Source organism: Alosa sapidissima, chromosome 19, assembly GCF_018492685.1.
Source record: "Alosa sapidissima isolate fAloSap1 chromosome 19, fAloSap1.pri, whole genome shotgun sequence".
NCBI classification, from domain to species: domain Eukaryota; kingdom Metazoa; phylum Chordata; class Actinopteri; order Clupeiformes; family Clupeidae; genus Alosa; species Alosa sapidissima.
Genome location: NC_055975.1, coordinates 11339247 through 11364979, shown reverse-complemented (window position 1 = coordinate 11364979; position 25733 = coordinate 11339247). Strand labels below are relative to the sequence as shown.

Below are 25733 nucleotides of genomic sequence, written 5' to 3'. Positions count from 1 at the left end.
CAACACAAAACGGTGTTAAGTGTGAAGGACTAGTTTGTTGGTGTGAATGGATGTGTGGGGGTGCGTACCAGGTGGACCAGCTGGTCCTCTCTGTCCTCGCTGTCCGACTCCGGCGCTTCCTCTCTCACCCTTTTCTCCGGGCATTCCTGTGTGATGGACAAGAAGGAGAAGCCAAAAACATCATTATTGGCAAAGAGACCTGAGCAAATTACTGCCTCGTGATCTTATCGCTCCACCAGCGCGTGTCTTCCATCTTGTTCCGTTATCTTCAACAATTTACTAATGGACTGAGATTTGTTGTTTGCAGATATTCATGAAATTCATCAGTGAAATTGTGCTTTTACTGCCAAATGGTGCAAGGAGTTACGGTACTCCACATGCCAACAGGTCTACACCACATTGTGCAATGCCTTAGACCTCACTTCCCTTTCTAAGAGAAGACAGTTTTGTTGGATGTGAAATCCAAAATAAGACTATCTTACGTATTTCAAGTCATTAATTCAAGACGGTTAGAATCTTGAATGAATTGGTTTCAAGGACTGAGATGTCATTCAGTGACTCTTAATGAATCTGAACAGGTCTAACTTTACAGCCGCAAAACTGGTTGGTTACTTTTCAGTGGCTTGCACCAAAGACAACAAATGTTAAGAATACCTCATGAACATAATTATCCAGTTTAAAGAATCGTAGTCAGGCAAAACCAAAAGCCATCAAATAAACAGCCTTGAGAACGAGCTCCTCACCTCTCTCGCCCTGTGGTCCTGGTAAACCGGGGTTTCCAGGGAAACCGCTGCGCCCACCCTGTCCTGGCTCTCCGCGTGGACCCTGGTTGCCAGCCGGTCCAGGAGGCCCGGGAGGACCAGCGACGCTGCTGCGGTAACCGCTCGGGATCTGGTTCAGCATCATGTCGATTCTGCTCATTTGTCCTGTGAACAATTTACACATTTGCATTTATTAATTAAGCAATTTTTTGTCCAAAGCGACAGATGTCAATGATAAAGCGACAGATGTCAATGATATTATGGGGCTATTGTACCCAGAGCAACTGGGGGTTAAGTGTCTTGCTCAAGGGCACAACAGTGGGTATTGAACCCACAAACCACATTAGATGTATACACAATACACAATGGCCTGTCTTTGATGAAAGCACGCTTGAGAGATATACAATGAGGGCACTCACGGTTGACCAGTTGCTCACACACTTGTCTGGCGACGGAGCGCATCATGTTTTGGGATGCAGTATCTCCCTGATGGCGACAGAAAGAAGAGAGTTTAGTCAAGACTTTGATGTCTATTTTCAAAAGCAAGCAGCAAGACAACATGTGCATGTTTCACTTACTTTCTCTCCTTTTTCTCCCTTCACACCCAGTAGGCCCTGAAATCAACACGGACCAATTGAACAACAGGGTTTCACAAACTTCCAAGTTCAATTTATTTTATGGTGTTTTCTATGTGAAACAAATCAACACCACAGTTTCTAATTAAGAACGGTTGTGATTCCTCAAGAGATTTCAAATGGCATGGAAAAGACCTAAAGTTTTATGCCATGTAATGGCTGCTAATTAACACTACATTTCCCATAAATGCTGTTAATAGAGTCCTCCGTTGTTTCACAGCTCAACTCATCTTTGGTTTTCAATGCATCAATGTGTACTGTGTCCATAGGTCTGTTTACACTAAAGAATTGTGTGACCAAAGCGTTAACATACAGGAAGTCCTGGTTCTCCTTGTTTTCCTGTGTTTCCTTGTGCCCCTGGCATTCCGGGTGATCCTGGGCTTCCCTGGAAGAGGGGAAAGAATACACTCATCAGCTGTCACTCTGTTAGTCATGCTGGGTAAAGTCAACCATCACAAACCCTCCAAGCTAATAACTGGGGCTCTTTAAGCACTAACATATGATGGGGGGGGGAACAAAACCACAACTCGGGTTCAGGAGAACACAGAGACAGCGCGTAGTATAGCCATGCGAATGCAGGGTTGGCGTGACGCCTATTGATATTGAGGGGCCATTAACTGGAGGCAAGAGGAAACCACAGCACAGAAAATTAGATGCACGCTTTATTCTCATCATGGGAATGCTACAGGCGTGCAGACTTCGCCTCCTGAAAACGGCAGAGCTAAGCTCTGGAGCCGAGGGGTAATTGCTAAGCATCAATCAGAAATGAAAGTGCACTTGTTTTGCATAAGGACAGGGAAAAGAGAAGGGGGGAAGAGAGGGAGGAAAAGTGGGGCAGGGGGAGCATGGCCCTCACCATTGGTCCAGGCGAGCCTCTGGGTCCGGATGGGCCCTCGGGGCCGGGTTGTCCCTATTGAGGCAGAGATAGAGACAATCACACACTGCAAATGGACTCCACTTGAGTGGCTGCATTAAGACTGACATGACATGAGAGGAAGTTTGGGTTTGGTTGGGGGCATCTGAATTTGGGCATTGCGTTGTTGTTGTTTGGTTGGGGGTTACAGTATCTGAAGTTGAATGTGGAAAACTACCACTGTGGGTGGCATCCCCCATGTGCTATGAGTCTTACCCTTGCTCCACCTGGCCCGGGAGGACCAGTAGGACCAGCAGGACCAGGAATACCCTGTGAGGAGAGAGAACAATTCCTGTCAATACACTACTGTACTCATCAACAGCAATGCAGCAGCTTTTACTTACTTATCATCTTCAATCTAAAGAGACGACCACACAAAGCAACCAAGCTTAATTTGTCGACATGGCCTTGAGGGATGACATTGACATATGCACTACTAATAAGCTATGAGTGCTACTAATAGCGCCACAAGCATTTTCTGAAATCATGATTCATGTGACAGCTGTGGCCATAAATCAAATCACTGAAAAAAGACTACATCAGTGAAGAAAGCAAATCTACAGGAGTGCTCCTCTTTCACCATGCTCATTTAAATGAAACAGATGAATGAAATTCTTCTCCAGAACTGGCAGAGCACTGAAATAAGATTGTTTTGATTCATAAATTCAAGTGTATTCTCCACAGAACATGACATCTGTTGGAATGTGTGAGAATCTAGAAGAGAGCTAAACATTCTGCCCAGCCAAACTACGCAGCCCTTACCTGACGTCCAGTGATTCCAGCATCACCAGCATCTCCTTTCGGTCCGGGACGGCCCTGTGGTACGAGAGACAGCTGTGAGGGTGAACTTTCACACCACAGCCCCACATCTACAAAGCTACACACGTCTATTTTTAACCATCTTCCCTCTTTCTCAGGCATCACCCTCAAGGAAAAGGGAGTGACAACGTAACGATAATGTAACTCAACATAACTCTTGCACTTGAGAGGTCTGAGACGCCGCGCTGTAAATCAGAGAGCCCTGCAGAGCTTTCTCCTCCACAGCGTCTCCCACAGTGCTCAGAATGGATTAGGAAATGCTAATAAACGTCATTGACTGTGTTGCAGAGGCTCATGCACTGAGAGAGAGAGAGAGGTCCGATGATGTTTACATTTTCCCAGCCGGGGTTGTAGCATGACTTACGGGCTCTCCTGGAAGGGACAGCCCTTGTGGTCCTTGTGGGCCAGGAGGCCCCATTTGACCGACGAGTCCTTGCTCTCCTCGTGGACCGATAGGACCCTAAGCAGAACACAGATATAAATATATCACACTGCTGCAAATATGAAACAGGAGGCAGTAAAGCCATCACCGAGCAAGCCTTCCCTCCCTACTCCCTCCCCAAAAAACTCAAACGGTGTCCTATCCTGAGTAATGGCAAATTAAAGACACCTTGTTTGTGATTAAATCTAGACATCTTGCCGTATTTAAAACACAAGGAAGGAGAATGCACACTGTGATTGAGTAGATTAAGTGAGTTCAGATGTGTGTGTGTGTGTGTGTATGTGTGTGTGTCTGTCTGTGTGTGGGTGTGTGTGTGTGTGTGTGTCTGTGTGTGTGTGTGTGTGTGTGTGTGTGTGTGTGTGTCTGTCTGTGTGTGTGTACACTTGATGCAGGCTAACACTTGGTGGCCACTGTTCCACAGCTGTGCATGGGCTCTCGGCTGCTCAGAAGGGAGGATGGGAAGTGATTTAATGGGGCTACTTACCGGAGGGCCTGACTCGCCTCGGTCTCCACGCGGGCCTTTGGTACCGGGAGCTCCCTGAAAAAGCCAGCACAGAAAAGCAGTCAGCCCTGCCCACTTCCCCTGGAGACATCTCCAGAACATGCATCTGAAGTCCGCAGAGCCGAGCCCCTCGGGATTAGAGGGTCATGGAGCACGCGCATGGACATGCATGCTCAGTCCAAGGCTTCTTTGAGTCTCTACTTGCCATCCATATCTCCTGCTCTGTCTCTGTTAACATTTTTTCTGGCTGGGTCTATAAACTGCCTGTTCGTAGGGTGCTTGCTACAGTATATCCTCCAGATACGTATGGTGCTATTCACTAATGCAATGCTAACTTTCTTGGTCAAATGCAGAAGTAGTGAGTGGAGAGGAGGTGTCCCCTTGTTATTGCTAAATCTAAAGAGCAGGCGTGCGTTAATGGCCAGAGGGATAGATGGCCCTCCATCCCTGTAACAGAACACCTTTCCACATCATCACAAACAGCATGCTGAGTGGGCCTGTGATGACTTTGGGGGCCTGACGACTGACAAGAGAGCTTTAATGGATTTACCTGAGGGCCGGAGGGCCCCTGAGGACCAATGCTATCCTGTGCACATGTGCAGGAGTGGGGCAGAGCCGGACATTTAGCCTCATCTCTCTGGGAAAGGGAAACAGGTTTGGGGAGGACAGGAAGAGGGGTGGTGAAAAAAAGAAGGGGAAGAAGACAAAGAGAGTGAGAGATGAGATTGAGTTGGAGAAAAAAAAAAACATTTTGTGGGCGGCGGCTCTCCTTGGTTCTCTCCCTCTGGTAGCCGAACAGAGGGATCAACTGACCCATGGGTCCAAGCTTGGATTGGTGCTTCAGACACAGAGCGCCACATCACTGGTCAAAAGGAAGCAGGAAATTACATTCCGCCACCCCACTTGAGTTTATGGGAAAAGATCCCAGAAACTGTTCAAAGACATTAAGATGAAGGAAGCACAGAGAGGTTCTGCTCATTGAAAAGAACCAGGAGTGTTGCCATACAGTGAAATGGTTCGCTAACTGACAGGATTTAAAGATCACAAAGTAAGCTCCCTTTATATAGAACATTGTCAACCAGGTAGTTAAATAAGAATAATACATTTGTGTTATTAGTATGAAATTAAAGAATGTTATTATATTGTCCTGTAAGGGAATGTCAAGTGATGCAGTGCAATGCTGAATCCAATTGAGACTTATTTTCCAAATTGGCACACTTTTAATCCAAACATTTAGTTAAATTCACTTGCAACCAAAAACTACATGAATGAATAGAGGTACTGTGTAGAACGTAACTAGGAAACACAAAATAAGCTGAATCCTTTATGTCTGACTGGCTTTGCAAATATGGATGTCAAGACTTTTGCTGTTGAACCTTGATCAATGTGGTAGCTTTGCAGAACAGCTGGACTCAATCATCTGTATGACACTGGGAATATATATCGAGCCACATTACATGCTAGACTTTAAAGCATGGACGTTACAGCTGCATTAGGCTTCATGCAAATGACACAATCCAACATGAGTCAAGGAAGCCAGCGACTGCAACTTTCTATACTTTCTGAATAAATTAGCAACGGCAACTTGACTGCATGACTTAAAACAAACTGTAATGACCATTACACCTAACTTCTTAACATGGCTTCATATCAAAACCAAAGCTTTCATATGTTCATCTAAAGAAGTCATACTTTAATATGAAACAGTTTCTGTGAAATATGACAGTTTACAAATGATGATCATACACATTGACTAGTCATCACTTAGATGCTCCTGGTTGTAACTACACTGACACACATAAACCTGCAGTGTCATCCAGACCTTCTCATTCAGTTGGATGCTACATCTGCATGGGAATATATTCACAAATGTATGTGCACGTAATAACATGCTGCAAAGCACAAGACACTGAGGACACTTCATTTATCATTCCTTTGTCTCTCCGCAGGCAAACTGCCCATTCCTTTGAAGTAGAGCAGGCCTGATGACACCCCTAACAGATTCATCTGTGGAGATGACATTGCTGAGAGAAGATTTAGCCCCCCCCTGCCAGGGTTAAGTGATCCGACTGAACAACGACAAAGCAAATCCTCCCCTTTCTCCCCCCAGCAAGACTATCTGTACCAAAAGCATCACTTACCGTAGCTGGCAGGTCACAACATCTGTCTCTGGTGGTCCAACCCAAGCTGCACACAATATCAAACATCTGGAGCTGGAACTGCACAAGAGAGGGGAAAAAAGAAGCACAAACGGATGTTACAGATGGCTTCCATTGACTCCAAGCAATGGGGAATGCAAAAACATGGCCACATACGCAGAACCCACTGAGCACAGGGCAGGTAATAAACGAGTGTCCTGTGCAACTATCCATCCAGCGTTGGGCATTCTTCAGTGCCGGGGCTGGACTCGCCAAGTCTTAATAGCCCATCGATGGACAAAAAAGCTAAGCATAACAATGGGGTTCTTGATTCCTTTAGATAGCTGCTCTTCCTTGGAGATCGCTCAGAGCCTTTTTCCAGCAATTTTTCACTTACTGTTGCTGACTCCCTCTTGCCGCCACCAGACTTCATTTTGCCGAGCACCTCGTAGCCATCTGTGGAGACATTCTTTGCCTCTTTGATTTCTTTTTCGCCAACCTCCTGACAGTCCACGTTCAGCTTAACACTCTTCGGGGTGACTGTGATGTGGAGCTGGAAAACAGCAGAACATAGACGAGAATTGTTTTATTTTTTTCAATCCAAACTGTACAAAAAGAATTGGGACTTTACTTAGCCCCTTCTCAAAAACTTTCACAGAAAGAGAGAAAATAAATATTCCCTTCAGAGCCCAAACTAGAAAGAAAATGAACTTATTCAACCCATCTCAGAGTACAATTTTATTGCAAGCTATATATAGAAAGACTTTGCAATTAACAATAATGCTCGTAGAGACTTAGGCCTACAATTAGATAAATTATAGATTATTATTACATTATATCAGCCAGCGGTTAAATGTGAAGGGAAATCATGCGTCAGCTGTTTTCTGATCAATGGTGCATGGCGGAAAAAAAACCCCCTCTGAATCCTTTTCCTTGTTTGCATTTTCATGTAACATTAGGGCCACACAAGAGGTGCAATCTTCCAACTAATTCTTTCCGTGCTGTTCTGGAGAACCAAAAGGATTTTTGTTGCCATTTCCTGTCAAGAACAGCTTCACCACATCTTGGTATTATGTCATTTTGTGGTATGCCATCAAAAGTGCTCTTGTTTCCATACTTTCCTACGCCGTTGCAATTCTTGGTCTACCCATCTGACAAACAGTCTCTTAACACAGCTGACTTTCTTACTTTGCAGTGAATGATACCAACCCACAGACTGTAGGTCATCTCTCTTGGCAATTAGTGGAGCACTAATCAACTTCCTTGGCAAGAGAACCCAGTTGTTGACTTGCCACAAGTGAAAATGGGTCCGGGCCTGTGGCGTGGATTGCAGTAGATAGCCAACCACCATGTTCTTTGAAGCTTATTTCTTTTAATGATGGAGAGTTTAAAAAGAGGGACTGTACAGTTTCAGATACTAATGCAGACATAATTATAACTAGGAAAACCATACCAAGTTGGATAGTATCCTTTTTTGCAACATCTCTTTTTCATCATAGTATTAAGAAGCAAAGTGGACATCCCTATGCAGAAACGTATCAAACATTTTGGAAAGCTTTGCAATCAGTAATGTCAGGAATATGGAGAAAACCCTCTTTGGAGAAAAGGAAAATATAACACGAGAGGAAAGTAATGATCTAACCATCAAAGGCCCACAAGTCACACACCCTCTCTAACCCCCACAAGCTTTCGGCTTTCTGGCTCGGCTGATATGTTCCGTTCTCACACTTAGTCGGATTCTCCTGACTGGCTTCTGTGGGTGTCTGTGAACACCCAGCATGTGGTTCTGTTTTGGGCTTCTCCTGTCAGGCTTCCACCGGGCCTGTCTGTCTCTCTCCATTTCATGCTCTCTTGGCTTGGCGAGCCAACTCTTTTCCTCCATTTTCTCGCTGCTTTCTCGTTCGGTGACAATTACAATTCTCCACCCCCCCCCCCAAAGCTTATCACCACTGCAGTCTCAGTTAAACTTTAACGAGAGCGCAAAATCAGGTCTAATTTAAATCCTGGTTAATATTAACATTCATCAGGTCCCCCCTCCACATCTTCTTTGTTGACAGTATGATTCACTGGTTGATGGTAACAAATAAAGTTGAAATATACAGGTCAATTTGTTTTACTGCAGTTCAATAGTATAAATTATAATGGTCAATGGGGACATATTTTTTGACTAGCCCGGAGATCGGAAAGGTTTCCCAAGTGAATCAAGGGGCCCAATTCCATTCACAGTTACTGCTTTGATTGCTAAAGCAGTTTCACGATTCATTAAGTCTCCTTGTATACTTCACTAAACATTGAGATTTCTTTAAAGAGCGTTGGATAAAGGGCTACAGTATTAAAACCTCGATGTGAGAACAAAAGACAGGGCCAAGATGTGGTACAGCAGCTTATGGGTGGACTGACCAAAGCGAGCGCCTTTAAAGCTGCTTTGATTTCTAGGAGCTCTCTCCTCGCTCTCATTAACTGCATGGGAATACTGGCGCGCATTCATCTCGGATACACGAACGGAAAGTTTGAGAGTCTGGAGGCTTTCAGAATAATAATACAGCAATTGTAGAGTTTTTGAATCCTGAAAAACATTGAGATAATAAAGTGCTAACGTTACTATTTATATTTGTTGTTAATACCTTTTGTTCCAACAAATGTGATCGTCCAGTTGTCTGCACAAGCCACTAAACTACAGGTAAGTATTCCAAGAAAGGCCAGTTGCAAAAGTTGGCAGACCTCCAAAAAAGTAAACCAAGGGGGCCCTGAAAAAACCCTAAGTATTTGGGATCCCCAGAGGGTTAAGTCCCCATTTACAGAAACTATGATATTGGGGTTTCCTCCTATGATCAGACTGGAATGGATATAACTCTGTGCCCAACCATTAAGCAGGACTTAAAGTAGTCTACGATATACTAAAGCTGTCTGTGAAAATACACAGTAACCACATGATATAAGACACTGGCCATAACCAGAGACACCCATCATCAGACCACTGCAGATAAGGACGGCTGTGAGGAGAGAAATCCTGCTTGTCAGACGGATGCCAGACTTGTCAGTATGTCTCTCCATACACTGCCAATGTTATGGTTTTAAAGTCACTATAGCTCCATGGCTTCAGCGTTCCGTTTGACTTCTTTTTTTTCTCGTGTTGGGTAAAGTAGCCTGTAATCTTGTGACCTCTATGGTGAGTTTAACTCTCCCATTGGTCAGGGTGGTTCGAGCCAGTTGAGGTCTCTTTGTGAGGCCCAGTGGTGATTGAGGAGGAAGCCACTGAACACACAAAAGACCACTGCAGCACACCAATGGTTTCTGGACCCAAAGCACGACAACTACAGCCCAATAAACTGACTGGCCAGGGCTCAACTACAGTCCAGGCGCTGCAGCAACAGTGGGGACTAATAGCATTCCACCAGCCTACTTTCTGATGTTCTTTAAAAGACTCTTTAATTACTTTTCTGTCTGCTTTGGATGGCATGTCTGCTGAGTGTACAAGGTCACTGAGAGAGTAACTATGAAGCAAAAACAAGTACAAGAAACAAACAAACAAAAACAAGCAAGAAAAGGTTCAAATCATGCAAAGGACAGTAAACATTTCCTGCCTTCGTTAGTCTTAACTGCCATTTGATGGTTTTTGTTCTCTGCACAAACACTGCTGTAAGTATGAGTGACTCACACAAAGAAGTGCGGGCTCAGCGTAGCAATCTAAAGCACTGCATGCCTTGTAAGTGGGTATTAGTCATCATGGGTGAACCATATTTCAACAAGGTCCTCTCTAGAATTCAGAAATTCTACAAAAGAGTAACTATAACTCTTTGATAAGTTCCTCTCTAAACAGAAGGATGTAATGAGTGACAGATGGTTCCTAGCATCATGCAGATTCCCCATACCTAAGCTATGATGCGTTCTTTCTCTTGGGAACCGTGCACAGGGAAAGGGCAACTGATCCCATATATTTCTAAAGTTTCCCAAGTGTATTTCAAACTATGTGGTGAATGAGTCACGACGGCATATTACTCTATGGCATGTTTATGTGAGTGAGCCTGAGGTTTCCTGACCTTCGAGGTATGTCTGCATGTGATATGACATTCAGAGTTCCACACTGTTCCATTGTGTTTCTATTCTGAGGAATATCTACCAGTGCAAAAAGGTTTTATCCATATAGGTTTGAAACAGTTTAGAATTGCGTAACTTATAAACATACTGATGTCAGAACGAAGCCTGAAATGTCTGATGGAGGCAAGTGATAGGACTTGGTGTGAGGGCACTAACATCATAACAAGGTGAGAATCCAAGTCAGTAAAGCAGAAGCAGAAGCCTTAAATGTCCACAGATGCCAATACTATCTATCACTAGCTTCTGTTCTCTGTACATTTTTGCTTGGTTTGCAACCGCAATGTACTTTCCACCGATCATTATATTGCTGACATAAAAAAAGTGTGATTAACATTTTTTGGATGACCAGTGGCCAATTCAGTTGGAAATCCGTTTCCAACCACAGAGGAAGAACAAGAAATAGGAGTAATTTATAGCCTTTGCTAAACAGCCTGATTAATAATCCCAAGTGATCATGTCAAAACATCTTGCTTCCACACAGAGGGGGTATAACACACACACAAAAAAAGAGTAAACTTATTGTAAAGAATTCCCATTGTTTCCAGTGGTAAATGATTAAGAATGTTGTAATAAGATACTGCTTGTCTAAACATGCACTGATCCATTGGATTCCAGTGCCATTAGTTCTCCACAGGGCAGCCACTGGGACTGTGGTGAAGAGCTCTCTGAGGCCCAATTACTGAAGTGTTTACAGCTTGCGATAGATCGCGGAGGTCAGCAAAAGCCTGCTGACAAACAACTGTGTATTTACTGACTCTCTGTCCTATTCATCAACATGACTGTCAACAGAAACAGCACTTGTGTAAACCAAGTGGCCAAAGAATTTGTTCTATTTTAAAAAAAATAATGAACTGTTATAGATCCAGTCACTTAATGACCAACATTACTTTTGGTAGATCTAAATTGTTCTGGCACGTACAGACAAACTAAGCAAGAAACAGGCCAACAGAAACAGAAGGGACCTTCAGAATGCCTTAAGTTCCTCAAAATGTTCCTGAGCGCCAGTGACATGTTTAAATACTTCAAGGTGCTGAATGTGATAACGTTTCTGGAGTACTTAGGCTAGCAGGATTTACTCTCCGATGACTATCATGAAAATAGATGCAATGATTAAAAAACTGGCTCTGTAATCAGGAACAACAATTTCAACATGGCCCAGCTACACTGACCAATAAGGAGACGTACAGAGACAAACAGGCGCCACTGCCTGTTCATTTTTTACGCACGGCATAACTGAAGAAGGGAAAAGACTGCTTGATGAGTCTGGTAGCAGTTATCAAGAAATCGCTGGTCAAAGTTACCTCGAGGTCAGTTTTAATGGTGCTTACCTTGTGGAAGCTCCCATGGAAGATCTTCTTCACGGGGGCACTATCAAATGAAACTGTCTGAAGCTGGCCTCTGGTGTCCTTGTTGTAAAATGAGAGAACCTTGCTGGATGCTAAAGGAAGGGAAAGAAAGCATTAAGATCAGCAAAATGTTTCCAACAAGCATTCACAACTAGAAGGTAACATTGACAGAAAAGCAGTGCAATGAATGCAATGAATTTTCCTTAACATTGCCAAGTTTGACACGGTAAGTGTTAAAAAAAAAAAATGCAGCACAGCAGAAACCACTCTGCATTGACAGTCCAGTTGTGCCAATGCTAGTACAGATGCTGATTCTGAGGTTTGGGGCTCCTTCTCTAAGCAATTAGTGTGGAAGATCAATGCAACGTTTGAGCCTGGGACCCATTAAAATGGCTCAACTTTACACACTGTTATTTGGTACAGAGGGAGGGGGGGGATCAGAGACTAGGCTACAGTGGGTACAGATGGTGGCCGTGTTAGTGATACGCTCCACACTAGCCACAGAAAAGGGGGACTTACGGTTCAGGGTGAGTCCGACTTCGGGGTTGTTGTTTCCATCTGCAAGCTGCCATACGTCAAAAGCTTGAGTCGGGGTGTCAGGCAGGAGGCGGAGGAGCAGAATGATGGTGAATGATGGTGGCAGTCCGTCTGGGTGAATCTCCCTAGAAGAAACAGCAAATAAAAACAACATTAGCTCTCTTCTCTTTTCTTTCTCAGATGTTGTTTTGAGTGGTTTCACTTTGTTCGCTGGAAGGACTACAGATACTGCGGGGGGATGTAGCACTAGAATTTGGCACAAACAATTTTTATTTTACTGAATCCAGAGTGCCACTTCAGCGTGCCAGCCTTACAAATACATGCTGCTCACTAAAATAAAGACATTATGCACACATTTCACAGCCCACGACATAACATCCAAAGCAGAACATCCACTCCAAAATTCTTTACTCAGACAGGAGACCATGAGGAGCCATTTCTGTTATAAAAAAATTCATTGTGAGGTTAGCCATTAGTTTCTCTAACTTAACCGTAAAACGAGCAAATGAGACAACCACTGTATTATTTTCAAGGGTACCAGCACAGGTCAAGTACGTCCTCTACTTATGCTAGTATGTGAACTTATGATTGGCACATGCTACACATGATTACAGGCCTGCACTAAATGCTACTGACATATTTTAAGTTTGCAGCGCCATAACAGCTACAAGTTGACCACAGCAAAAGGCTGGGAAATAATCACAGCTGTTGGTAGGCGGTGTCAAGAGAGGGATCCCCTGCCCAGTCAGCACTGGAGACCAATGGAAAAGCCCTTGTTCACATACAGTATGGTCTTTGGGGTCAACCACCCCTTGGTCTCTTTCTTCTTTCTTTTTTTTTGGGGTAAGTGATATTTTCTCAATTGTATCATCATCAACCGCGGTGTATTCCAGGATCTCCACTGAGTAATTTCCAAGACGTTCGAATCAGACACAGGAGTGACCAGGCGCAGACAAAATCCCACCGTCCCCACAAACCCAAATAGACACCAAATTGTTCCCAGGTTTAAAACAAAAAAAAATTACAGCACATTACAAGAATTTTCTCCCTTCCCTCCTCTCTCCTTCCTTCCCCTCTGGTGTGAGAAATGTTTCCATTTGTGGAGTTTCCTATAGCACGCACAAAACAGAAATCATTAAAGACAAATTAACAAGAGACCACTTTGGCCAGGCAGGAAGGCTTCGGCAGGATTCTTTAGTGAGACTGCAATTGCCTGAGGGCATTGTTTTTCACAGTTACAGTAAAGGCAAGGTCCTGACCTCGGGGTGCTAGGATTGCTTTCAGTATGACATGTGTGGGAGTGCACATCATGGGACCATTATTATCCCTAAAACAAATCCTTTTCTCACAGTCACACTTCAGGTCGGTGAAACTGCGGCAACAAACACGCTTGCCCAAGCGCGTTGCTAATGCGAGTCAGGAGGACTGCGGTCTTTGTTGCTTTTCAAAGGCCATTAAAAATAATGGCAAACATTACAAGACATGGGAGAGCCCAAAGGTCTACCACAGGAGTTTGGGAGAAAACACACCACCTACTTTGTGGGTGCGGAGATGAATGCATCCTTGTGAAGTCTGTATGTGAGGAAGCTGTTGAACGTGCCGGGCTCCATGGAAATTCCGTTCATGGCAGCAAATGTCCTATCAGTTACATTGAAGGCCTCCAGCATTCTGAAACCTGCCAATTACATTTCATTCAGTTGAACTCCCATAACCCATGCTAGCATGGACAGATGTCTTGATAGTTTACTTCACTGTCATTTACACATTATCTGATATGCATGTTCAATAATGCATAACATGTTCTAGGTCACAGGTAAAGAGGACCTATAGATTCAAAGGTGTTGGTATTTGATCATCAGCAGGTATACTGTACTTTCTGTCCTCATTCTTACCAGGTGTTGTGAAGCCATCCAGGTAAATCAATGGGCAAGCTGCAGAACAGAGGACAACATGGTGTGAAATAATTCCATGCTTTCAGTGGCAATTATCTTTCTAAAATGACGTATGATAGGGTCTTACTTGATGTTGCAGTTTCGCAGATAAAGGTGATGAGATTATCCTGGATCTTTGTGAAAGCATCAAAGTCATCAACCACAAAGACATGTCTGTCACTCGGCTTGCTTCCAATGTTTCTCAGCTCTACAACATCCACATCTGCAACTCCGATGACGAACACGCTGTAACCTAGAGACAAAGACAACATTTTTAACATACTGTAAGACACTTATCATTGAAAAGACAATAACACCACTACTAAAACCTTTTCATAAATGATGGCACTCTATGTGCATAAGCCTCATCAAACAGCAATAGATCAAAGACTTATGAGCAAAGCTGATGATTAAAATGTTTTAACAATCTCCTGTCAGCTTTACCATGGATCTATACCAATTTCAGTCTTCATGTTATCTCTCCTGAGGAACCATCTCTGACTTACCAGAATGCTGGAGTTTCATGGCACTCTTCTTCACGTCATCTTGAGCACGTCCATCGGTGACCACCACCAGGACCTTAGGTACATTCCTTCTCATGCCACTGTCTGAGGTGAAGACCTTCTCGCCAACGTACTTCAGAGCAGCACCTGATCAAGACATGAACATGAAACAAAACCTAGTTGGAGTTGCACAGTAAAACATATACCACTCTGGGGATAGGAATGGGAATGGGACAGCAACATTATATATATATATACATGTATGTATATATATTGCTAATAAGGTATTATTTGCATGTAATATACCTTAGTTATTAAACACTGGGTCGCAATTCGGAACAAACCTGTTTTTGTATTTCCTCCTCTGTAGCGAACCAGTTGAAGAGCAGCCAAGGCCTTTCCTTTGTCCTGGTACGTGTTTAGCTTGAACTCGGTCTTGGCCTCATCACTGTACTGCACGAAGGAAACCTGTTTCCACAAAACCAACAGTCAGCACACCTGATGCCTAATGACGCAGAGAGGAGGTTTTTTTTGGCTGAAATGCGAATGAGGGGTTCTGCCACACACCTGCATGCCTTCATGGTTGATGACATCAAAGGAGCCGATCATGCTGAAGACAAACTGGATGACTTTAACGAAACTCTCGTCACCAATACTCCAAGAGCCATCGATGAGGAAGACCAGGTCAGCCTTGGCACCTTTGCAGACTGTGGCAGACAGAAGCACATTTTGAGTGTGCTGCGTCAATACTAACAAATGCATGAGCAGCTTAATTAAACACATGGTGGTTTGAAACATACCCTCCAGGGCTCCAGGGATGGTGGGTGGTGGGGGGGCGGTCGGGGGCTCAGTTGGTGCCTCTGTAGGCTTAACCACTGAGGAGAGAGACAGACAAACGTTGTCGTACCGAACCACATCCATTTTAGAAGTAGTAGTCAAAAAATCAAATCACTTCATCCAACCCAAAAGAGAAAAGTCCTTACGAGTTCTCTCCTTGACACTGACTCCAGGGCCCTCCAGGCTGGGGGTTTGGGTGAAGACGGTGGTGTTGTACAGAGCGTCTGGCGTCAGCCCGTCGAAACAGTACTGGCTCTCCGCTGCTGTGATGGTCACCTCCTGGGCACCGCTGTTTGTAGCTGTGAGAGAAAGAAGACACCGAGAAGCTACAGTCAAGGACACAGTGGACGAGACGCACTGGACGAGTCCAGGACACTTTGCACGAGACAGAAAATGCCACTGTGATGACTCACGCCTCATGAGGTAAAAGCAACTGATGAAAATGAGCCCTTAATTAAGCAGCTGCACTTCATATCGCAGTTTGATTCATTAAGAAAGCACAAGTGCTCTGGTTTTGCTCAACTTAAGGATCATTTATCTAGAAAGAATCACACCAGGCATACTGTATGGATAAAGAAATGGTGTATATTTTCTACAAATGACTTCTCGGCAGAATCGACAAGCGGATGATGAACAGGTACACTATGGAGACCGAGACCATGGCGGTCTTTATTTGAAGCAGCAGCCACCCTCTAACACACACAAGACTGCTTCGACTTGGCAAGCTTCTGCGCTTCCATCTGTAATTGCTACCATATACAGACTTAAATATTCCAGGATAGCTCGTTTTTTTACAACCCTCCTCCAGTCTGCTAGCTAATAAGAAACAGGGGATCGGAGCGCAGTTCAAATGAGCATAATGTATTATTGTTAGACTTTATAACAGCTGAACCTTGAAGTTATTAGCTCCTCGATTATCTGGGCATGCAAACTAAGAACTACAGTAAACAACTCTGAGATTTGTGGATTACTTCTGATCCTTGGGCACAGTACATGTCAATAAACATTATATATGCCTGGCCATGAATTGTGCAATTGTGAATTGAGACACTGTGTGGAATTGAGATACTGTGTGGAAGAGCTAATTAGGAAGTCAGCTAAACACATAAATCAAAGATTGCATTACAGATCTAATAGCACAAATTAGCTGTGCTATATTTAATGAGGATATGTAAGGATGTGTTGCCTTGGACTTACGCTCGAATGGGTTGATTTTGAGGCGGTAAGAGGTAGCTGCTCTGTGAGGTGTCCATTTGACACAGTAGGAGTCGTAACCAACGTTGTATGTCGTCAGATCAGTCACATTCAGATAGACTGCAGAGAGAGAGAGAGAGATGGGACAGTTTGAAGTCTTCTAATATAAATAGCTCTCTATGCACATCAGTGATACATTGCATATGTTAGCAAATTCTAAAATCAATTCCAAATCAGAGAGGTGTGTATGTAAGAGAGCTGGAGAAGAGGACATACGAGTAGTTCCTTGGCCGGGCAGAACTCCACTCAAGCCAGCATCATACTGAGCGTACAGTTTCAGATCGTAGGTGGTGCCAGGCTTCAGGTTGTGCAGGTGGTAGGTGGTCACATCTCCCACATTGGTCTCCATAACTTCATCAGTTCCTACAGCAACCAAAAATATCACATCAGTTTATGACCATTCTTGCAAGACTAGATTGGTATTTTAGTGTAATACTGTTCTCAGTGGATGTAATCATACCTAGTACAAACACACTGTTATTATTTTCAATTTTCTGCTTTTATACCCAGAAAGCGACTAGCATTACAAAAGCACTAACCTTCTGGCTGATAGACCAGTTTGTATCCATTAACCTTGGCAGGGGCAGCATCCCAGGACACCCTGAAGCGAGTGTACCACTCATCCGAAACACGCAGGTTCCGGGGCGCCAGAAGACCCACTGCGTGTGGAGCAACAGACGGGAAAAAACAGATTGAGAAATTGCATGCAAGCAATTCACTGCCATTACCATGGCTCTGGCTCTGGGTTTTTTTCGCTGCACTTTTTTTGAGAGTGACTGCGACTTGATAGAGAAGATCCAGGGTCTTCCTGCTTGGCAAATGAGATACAGAGGGAAGAGGGGGGGGCAGAGAGAGAGAGAGAGATAGAGCAAAAGAGAGAGGGGGGGGGCTGTGCTGGCGCACCTAAAGAAGAGTCTCTGGGTCTGGAGGACAGCCAGTTCAGAGGGTCTGGCAGAAAGTGCTCCTGACCACGGGCCAAGACCAAAGACTGCTATTGTTTCAGTAATCTGCTCTGATGTTGCCTGCCTTTTGGTCTAACCGGGGAGTCAAGTTAGAGCCGCAAAAACCCCACAGGGGCAACAAAGTGGACAGAGACAATAGGAGTTCCATACATTACAGACACATAGACTGATTTACAATGCAGAGTCTATACATAAAGTATGTCCACATGTGCGTATGTAGTGTGTACAAATGTATATACTGTACATTAGGCATGCATGGTCAAATGCTTGTATGTATGTATGTATGTATGTATGTATGTAGTTCGTACATGTGTGACCATCCCCAGACAGCTCTCCTCCAGGCCCATCTGGGTAGATGGCAACCACGTTGATTTTGTAAGGTGTATCAGGCTGAAGGTTGGGCAGGATTACGCTGTTCTGATTCCCAGGTACTGTTGTCTATACATGAAAAAAACAAAAAAAAACAAGACGACTTTCTTAAAAAAGAATATACCTGGAATTATACCTACACACATACATGCCACATCTACTATTGTGAAAACCATAAGACAGCATTCTGTCTAACTGTTTTGTGTGTGCTGGTCTTAACTTGGCAACTACACGTATACTGTAGAAAGCTATGTTTATTAACACTTGAGGCCACTTACAAATTCCTCAATGGGGTCTCCAGTGGTGGGTGCGTAGCCAATGCGATACTGTTGCACTGGGCCCTCGGCGTGCTCCCAGCTGACCGTCAGACTGCTGGTGGTGGGATCGTAGACGCGGAGATTCCTGGGCCCACTGCGTGGCACTGACCCATACATGTAAAAACAAAACAAAACATGAAAAAAAAAAAACAATCCTAGTTAAGCCTCTTAATCCACTCTGAGCCTTTTAACCCTTAAAGGTGTAGGTTTTTGAACGTTCTAAGTTCTGCAACAATTGAAGGTTCTAAAATTCTATGTTGAATTCAATGAACCCAGATATTCTTTAGAACGTTCATTTCTCAACATTCCCGTCACACCGATGTGACGGTACTCCTTTAAGGGTTAATTCACTCTCTCAGTGGTTTGTACACAGGGCTGCTCCTTACGTGTTTTGCCGTCGTCGGTCACAGAAGGGCCCTCTCCGTCGGAGTACAGGGCTACCACGGCGACCGAGTAGGCCGTGTCTGGGGTGAGCTGCTCCAGGAGTGTGGTTTGGATGTTCCCTGGCACCAGCACCTAGGAGGAAACACCAGGGATGAGTCAAAGGCACTCAGGGGCTTAAGAGTATTCGTCACACTCCGCACAGTCCTTCAAAAACATACTCACTGGGAAGCTACACCAGGCGCGTAACTGAAGTGTTCCGTTCGCTTTGTGTCTGCTGCAACAATTAGCTTCCACTATAATCAATGGAAGTAGCTACACCAGACGTGATAGCGGTGCGTACGTTCGAAAAAAATAGACCAGTCTTCTAAAATGTTCTTTACGCGTTGCAAACTGAACGCTTCAGTTACGCTCCTAGTGTAGCTTCCCTGTTAGACACAGGGCCCTAATGTATTTGGCAGGCAAAGTGCAAAGTCATGCATGACATACAGCTATCGTGTAGCATATCAGAGAATTGAGCAATGTTTGCGCTTTCATGTTTTGCCCATGGTGTTAAACTAGCAAATAGATTTTGTAAATTGGCTTTAGTTAGACTTAAGACTTTGCACTTTGCCCATCATTATGTAAGGTCACCCTGGGGTTGAGTTCAGACTACTCTGTTTATCAGGAAGGGCTGTCATACGTCATGATAAAAAATTGTGCTGAATACTTCGAATATCTAACGAGACTTGGCATGTCGGAGTTCAAGGGAGGTTTCCTGTGTGAGAAATGCACCAGTGAATTAAAGGAAGCAGGGCCCTTGTTGAGACCATCCACTGTGCTCTGCGGCTGACATCTGACCTCTTTCTGTCGCCGACATCTGTTTGTGTTGTCTCTCGGGGATATATCTCTCGTGCCAAACGACTTGGCCTCCACGAGCAGCCACTTGTGTTGGCGTTGCAAAAGTGAAAGGGAGCCCAAGCATGCCTTTGATGTGCCTCGGTACTGAAAATTGCTGTGCCGAGGAACAAGTGATGAGATAGCAGTTGCCAAAGGCCCTCTGTATGGTTATTTCGGGGTTTTTTTTTACCCAGCAGCCGGTCATCGGCAAGTCTAAACAGGACCATTCAAGTCTCCTTGACAGGAGGTGAAAGGGAGTCAACCTCTTCTGCCTTCTTCTAATCCTGCCTTTGTCTACCGCATTCAATGTGTCATGGCTGAGATGAAGCAGTTTAAGATCACTTCTCATCTGGCCTGCATGGAGCCTGACCCCGTAACCTGTTACATAAGGCTCAAATAAGCCCCCTTGTCCCTTATCTGTAACCCCTAAATGCTAGTAGTGTCCTTGAGTCTGCAGCCATTTAGTGATGTGTTGCAGACTTGCAGTATACACCCTCATGCATAAGTGAGACTCGAGCTACATTGCGAAAGATGTGGAAAACTGGCTGGTTTGTCGGAAAAAGGCAAGTCCAGAGTCTATCTTTTCCCCTCATGCAAAATGCTACGGCCTTGGAAGAGGCAGCATCATGGCTAATAACGAAGTAAAAAAAAGAGCACACCAATGGTCTATAATGTAATGTTCTTGCGCCTTCAAATAAAAAAAATGGCCTTTTGTTCCAAATGTTTCCGACAGATGTTCGTTTTCACGCAGTGTTAATCTGCGCAGTTATAGTTGCCTGACGGGCAGTCTGCCTCCGCAAGCACTTTACACCCCACTCCGTAGGTCACATGTCACCAGTGAGGCCTTAACGACCGCAAACAACTTGACTAAAACAAGCACAACATCGTTAACAGTGTCCACCCAAAACAGAGGGCTTTTTTTTCTCTCGATGTCCAACATATGTGCAGAGCATCTAGAGCCAATTTATGAGCTGAATAATGGGAGCTGTAACAATACTCTTAGGGAGCCTGACCTCTGCTCTTTGACCCCAGTTGGTGGGCTTAATTAGAGAGTATGGGGAGGTCTAGGGGGGTGGTGACTCACCGACTCAGAGGGACGGTCTCCTCTCAGGGGGGCATAGACCACGCGGTATTGCAGGACCTCGCCGGAGGCTGGCTCCCAGCGCGCATTCAGGGTGTTTGTGGTGGGGTTGTAAACCTGCAGGTTTCTGGGAGGGTAACGCTCCACTAAAAACAAAGAGAGAAAGAGAGATAGAGAGAGAGGGAGAGAGGGAGGGAGGGAGAGAGAGAGAGGGAGGGTTGAGGAAAGTGAGAGTTGTCATGCACCATCAATCACACATGCATACTACCCTCGTGAGAACAACAATAAACTGTTATAGCCCAGAGCCAATAAGCTGAAAATAAAAATGGGCAAGGATTCTAACTTAACAGTTACCTGGTCTGAGTAGACTGTATCTTTCACCACAAAATATAATAACGTTTTACCACCATTGGTGAAAATTGCCTTTAAACTATAACAGACTAGCAAAACTTAAGGTTCACTGCCATGCAATAAACTCATAAAATACTGTACACAATGGAGAGCTTTTTTTCAACCTCATCAGGCACTTAAAGGCTCTGGTGTAAGTGATACAGAATTGCTCGTTGTTTACTAGCATTAACAATGGAAAGATGCCAAGAAGAAAGCCTACACAGTTGAATAATAAGGCCATAAAACAGTTAAAATAACAGCGGCCTGTTCTTTACCCATGGGCTCTCTACATGAGAGGCCATTCAAGAGGACACGCATACAACACAGACATATTGCTAACAGAGACATCAATGAGGGAAAAAGTGACCCTCACTACATCACGGACCAAGCCAAAGAGTGTTCAAATGAAATGGCCCTTTGTTGTTTCTATCAATGGGAGCAATGGGTCAAACGCAATAAAAAAAGGCCCCCTGTCATGACACCCCCTCCCCGCCCCCAAATGGAAGCCGGTTTCTCACATCTGCCTCTGACGGCGATGGCATCACTACCAGTCATTACACCCAATAAACGGAGCTCATTAACTCCAGACTGGAGACACTTTTATAGGGTTTCTAACGCGTAGGCATGGCATCCTGAGTAATCAATCCACTGGGTCTGACTCATGCTGAGATACAGGCACAGACTTAGCTCTTACTGACAGGGGCCAGCCCAGCAGGCTACCATGGAAATGGGCTGCATGTTTGGAACTCCTAACAAACCCATTGTCCACTGGATTACTGTACATGTTATCTGGATGAAATGGCATTTGTGTGTTGCAAATGTGGACTTACGTGTCTTTCCATTCTCAGACATGCGCTTGCCCTCGCCCTGGGGGTACACAGGGACCACAGTGACGGTGTAGACGGTGTCGGACATGAGGTTCCTCAGAACTGTGGTGGTGGTGTTTCCACCGACCTGAGCCTTTAGGAAGAAACAAGAAACAAGCACGATGTCATGAGTCTCCTGCTACACAGTGTCTGAGTAAAAATGATTTAAAGTAATCTATCAGAGACAGGCATCATCAAAAAGTTGTGCCACTAAAACACTACCTGACAGTTTCAAATACATGGATTACGCCTAGTTCTAGACTACAGCTTTTGTTAGTGGAGATTTTCATTGAAGTTTTGTTTGATTCTAGAACTGGGCTTAATCCCTGTACAGGACCCCTGCTCTACAAGTCAGATATCAAGAATAACCATTACAATAACTATGTTGAACGTTTCATTGTATCACATGTTAATTTAATTTCATAATAAATGATTAGCATCATACCGTCTCCTCCACACCACCTGCGGCAGGCACGTAGTAGAGCTTGTACTGGCGGACATTGCCCTCGGCTGGCTCCCAGGTCACCTTCAGAGTGCTGGTGGTTGGGTCTGTGACCTGGAGGTTTCTCACGCCACCCAAAGGCTCTGCCGGCGCAACCGTTCAACACACAAACACCATCACTCAGACACTCAGGCGTGGTGAAACGGAAGATAAATAAAAGGGAATCATGAGACTGATTAACCAGCATGCCATTCTGAAGACTCATTCGCTGGCCACTCACTTGTGGTGCCTTCGCCATTTAAGTCCATGGCTTCTCCAGTGCCATAAACAGCCGTCACAGTGAGGGAGTATGTGGTCTCGGGAGTGAGTTTCTGCAGATTCACTGTGTTCTTCTTGCCACCAATTTGAGTCTAGGGAGAGAGAAAATTAAAACCTTAACCCTCTCTTGAAGATGACCTAATGTCACACGTCATATTTTATAACAAAAACACTAACCAGTAAGGTATAACTATTTGGAGTATGGGTCAATCTATTATCATGCGATCCAGTCAGTTTACATCAAGCTGGGTAAACATGACATGGGCTCATTCAAACCCCAGTGCCAATACGTACGAACATGCTGCTTTCAAAATGTCCACTGTCCGATAAACAGCTCCATCACACAAAGCTTTCCACCATATTCATTTAATTGAATGTTTGGTAAAAAACACAATCTTGTGATTCCATATATCTTCCCATGGAAGTAATACAGGAAGCACTTTTTACACAGAAGATACCAACATCTATTAAAGGTTGTATCAGCGATTTCAGGCCCAAAAAAGGCCCAAACATAAATGATCACATTCATCTAATCTTTCCTAACAATCCGCTAGCTGTCTGCCCCATAAGCAGGCCGGGGGAGGGAGTAGCGAGCTAGCTCTCTGTTTTGTTCGAACAACAGAAGTGACGTATCCCTGCTATCGCTGATACAACCTTTAATGTATGTTCCAAAAACAAATGTCAAAATAAATGGCTGTGTGTTTAAAAAGTGTTAGAAAGTTTTATTCTGATTTACAGGTACAGGCCCCAACCTATTCCACTAAGGCCCAGAAGTGAATATAACTCAAAGAACAAATGTGACAAAGGAAACTTCAAATGGGCTTGAGATCAGCTTCCGTTGATGATAAAACGCTTGAATTACTAAAGAATGCCGACTTGGCTTTGCCACTGTGACTTCTTTGAAAATGGAATTCATTGGGCAGCAAAAAAGAAGAAAAAAAGAAAAAAACACAGTGAACATTCTGAGATCTTTTTAAAAATAATCTGCTTCCCAAGGATGCAAAGAACACTGTTGCATTTTTGTTGTCCCATTAAGAGAGGGGACCTCGGTCCACTAATGGCCAAAACAGTCGGAAGGATTGTCAAAAACGTTAGAGCTGGATTTACTGCCCTGCCTCTGGCTACAGGACAGACACTGTTAAAAAAATAAAGAACACAAGGTCGCTGCTATACACAGATGTCTGGCCTAGAAAAAGAGAAATAGGCTGACTGTCTATGAGGGTGTGTGTGTGTGTGTCTGTGTGTGTGAGTGTGTGAGTGTGTGTGTCTGTGTGTCTGTGTGTGTGTCTGTGTGGGTGTGTGTATGTGTATGTGTGTGTGTGTGTACGCAGACATGAGGGTATGCCTGCATGTGTGAGTTTAGGAGTCAGAAGTGACTCTTTGCCAACTCTGTGGTGAAGCAGCCAGTCTGAAAATCGGTGGAGACTTTAACTTGGGTGAGACAGTGAGAATCTTATCAGCAGACACTGGCAAGCTCTGCAATGGTGTCAAATCTTTCCAGTCGGCGCTAACCGGATTTTCATCGCCTGATGCACAAGGGGTGTGCGTGAAAGAATGTGTCTGTATGTATGTCTGTGTGTGTGTGTGTGTGTGTCCTCTCACTGAAGCAGACCTCTTCCTACAAATTGGAGATAGCAGGCGCTCCCAAAGCCCCATATATGTGATGAAAGGAAGACCAGAGAACTTGGCACGCTGCTTAGAGACAGCTTCCAGCTTTCCAGCAGTGTCTGAGTGTTTAGCAAGCAATTTCATCAAGGCAGTCTGCTGATGGCTATCATGACAAAAAGGGTTTCCTCTCATTTAGATGGGAAAACATTCCACTTCCAAAACACCATGGAAATTTGGCATCAACAAATAACTAACGTATCACTGAACATTATATGAGTCACTTTTTTACTATGACAGCATGCAATGAAAATATCAATGAGAGGGAAAACATCCCTACTTTTATAGGGAAAAAGCTGTTATCAAAGTTGTTATCAAAATATCAAAATTTGATAATGGGGCATAAAACCTTAATGTAACTGGTGTAAAACCACACAGAAAAGAATAAAAAAAATCTCTTGAAACGACCCAAGACCAATATATCTCAGAGATAAAGGCAAGGCCAAATGGATTCCTCCCAGACCATTTACCATTTAGCTGAAAGAGAAAACACAGCCTTGCGCAAGGCTCTATTTAAAACCACACATCCATCCTTGACTAAATGACCTCTTCTAGAAAGTTCTGGGTGACTTGTGGTGAAAGATGCCTTTGACACTTACCATTTGAGTTCTGCCGCCTGCAGCTGGTACATATGTGATCTTGTAGTTCTGAACACGGCCTGGGGCGTGGTCCCATCTTAGGGTCATAGTGGTGGTGGTCTCATTGAACACCAACAGGTTTGTAGGGGGTCCAGTGGGGGCTTGATGAAACAGTTAATTAGACAGATCAGTTACATCTTTACCACTCTCTCTGCACTGAATCCAACACCTCATCTAGTTATGATGAAAACACTTACCAGGGGTGATGACAATCTTGGGAACTATGGGGAATGAGAGGAAAGAAAAGGCCACAAGACCACAATTACTGATGCTTACTTACACAGGCTTGATTACACAGTTTAAGCTATTCAGTTAAATGTTGGGGTTTCTTACTGCGAGCTACTCAGTTAATTCAGTTAAATGCTCTATTTAGTTAAATGCTCTATTCAGTTCAGTGTTGGGGTTTCTTTCAGCAAGCTAAACGTTCCCAGCAGTTAAATGTTTTATTCAGTTCAATGTTCTAAGCAGTTAAATGTTCTATTGCTCTGTTCAGTTCAATGCTCTGTTCAGTTCAATGTTGGGGTTTCTTACGCGTGCGCTGGCTGCCCAGCAGGTCCTCGCTCTCCGACTCGTCTGGGTAGATGGCCGTCACAGACACGTCATACAGTGTGTCCGGCTCCAGGCCCTCCAGCACTGTGGTGGTGTCTTCAGCATTCAGGATCTCCTGAAACAAGAGTGGGAGAGATGAGTGACCAAACCTATCAAACTG

General features: G+C 44.2%; 1 protein-coding gene across 4 annotated transcripts in view; it reads right to left on the bottom strand.

Annotated features, from left to right (window-relative positions):
- col12a1a (collagen, type XII, alpha 1a) overlaps positions 1 to 25733 on the bottom strand; it is a 56992-nt gene that overhangs the window by 3747 nt on the left and 27512 nt on the right. For all 4 annotated transcript variants that reach the window (XM_042071784.1, XM_042071785.1, XM_042071786.1 and 1 more), the window contains 36 exons: positions 25556 to 25688; positions 25222 to 25245; positions 24986 to 25125; positions 22684 to 22813; positions 22407 to 22546; positions 21926 to 22055; positions 20709 to 20851; positions 18751 to 18880; positions 18326 to 18468; positions 17987 to 18116; positions 17256 to 17375; positions 16933 to 17079; positions 16660 to 16776; positions 15609 to 15761; positions 15426 to 15500; positions 15193 to 15332; positions 14970 to 15093; positions 14629 to 14772; positions 14211 to 14375; positions 14084 to 14122; positions 13728 to 13866; positions 12174 to 12316; positions 11637 to 11746; positions 6608 to 6763; positions 6214 to 6291; positions 4623 to 4709; positions 4055 to 4108; positions 3493 to 3588; positions 3072 to 3125; positions 2526 to 2579; positions 2253 to 2306; positions 1710 to 1781; positions 1340 to 1375; positions 1181 to 1247; positions 744 to 926; positions 69 to 146 (listed from right to left, as the gene is read on the bottom strand). In XM_042071784.1, the coding sequence (XP_041927718.1) occupies positions 69 to 146; positions 744 to 926; positions 1181 to 1247; positions 1340 to 1375; positions 1710 to 1781; positions 2253 to 2306; positions 2526 to 2579; positions 3072 to 3125; positions 3493 to 3588; positions 4055 to 4108; positions 4623 to 4709; positions 6214 to 6291; positions 6608 to 6763; positions 11637 to 11746; positions 12174 to 12316; positions 13728 to 13866; positions 14084 to 14122; positions 14211 to 14375; positions 14629 to 14772; positions 14970 to 15093; positions 15193 to 15332; positions 15426 to 15500; positions 15609 to 15761; positions 16660 to 16776; positions 16933 to 17079; positions 17256 to 17375; positions 17987 to 18116; positions 18326 to 18468; positions 18751 to 18880; positions 20709 to 20851; positions 21926 to 22055; positions 22407 to 22546; positions 22684 to 22813; positions 24986 to 25125; positions 25222 to 25245; positions 25556 to 25688 (3928 nt within the window). The remainder of the gene's footprint in view (positions 1 to 68; positions 147 to 743; positions 927 to 1180; positions 1248 to 1339; positions 1376 to 1709; positions 1782 to 2252; positions 2307 to 2525; positions 2580 to 3071; positions 3126 to 3492; positions 3589 to 4054; positions 4109 to 4622; positions 4710 to 6213; positions 6292 to 6607; positions 6764 to 11636; positions 11747 to 12173; positions 12317 to 13727; positions 13867 to 14083; positions 14123 to 14210; positions 14376 to 14628; positions 14773 to 14969; positions 15094 to 15192; positions 15333 to 15425; positions 15501 to 15608; positions 15762 to 16659; positions 16777 to 16932; positions 17080 to 17255; positions 17376 to 17986; positions 18117 to 18325; positions 18469 to 18750; positions 18881 to 20708; positions 20852 to 21925; positions 22056 to 22406; positions 22547 to 22683; positions 22814 to 24985; positions 25126 to 25221; positions 25246 to 25555; positions 25689 to 25733) is intronic.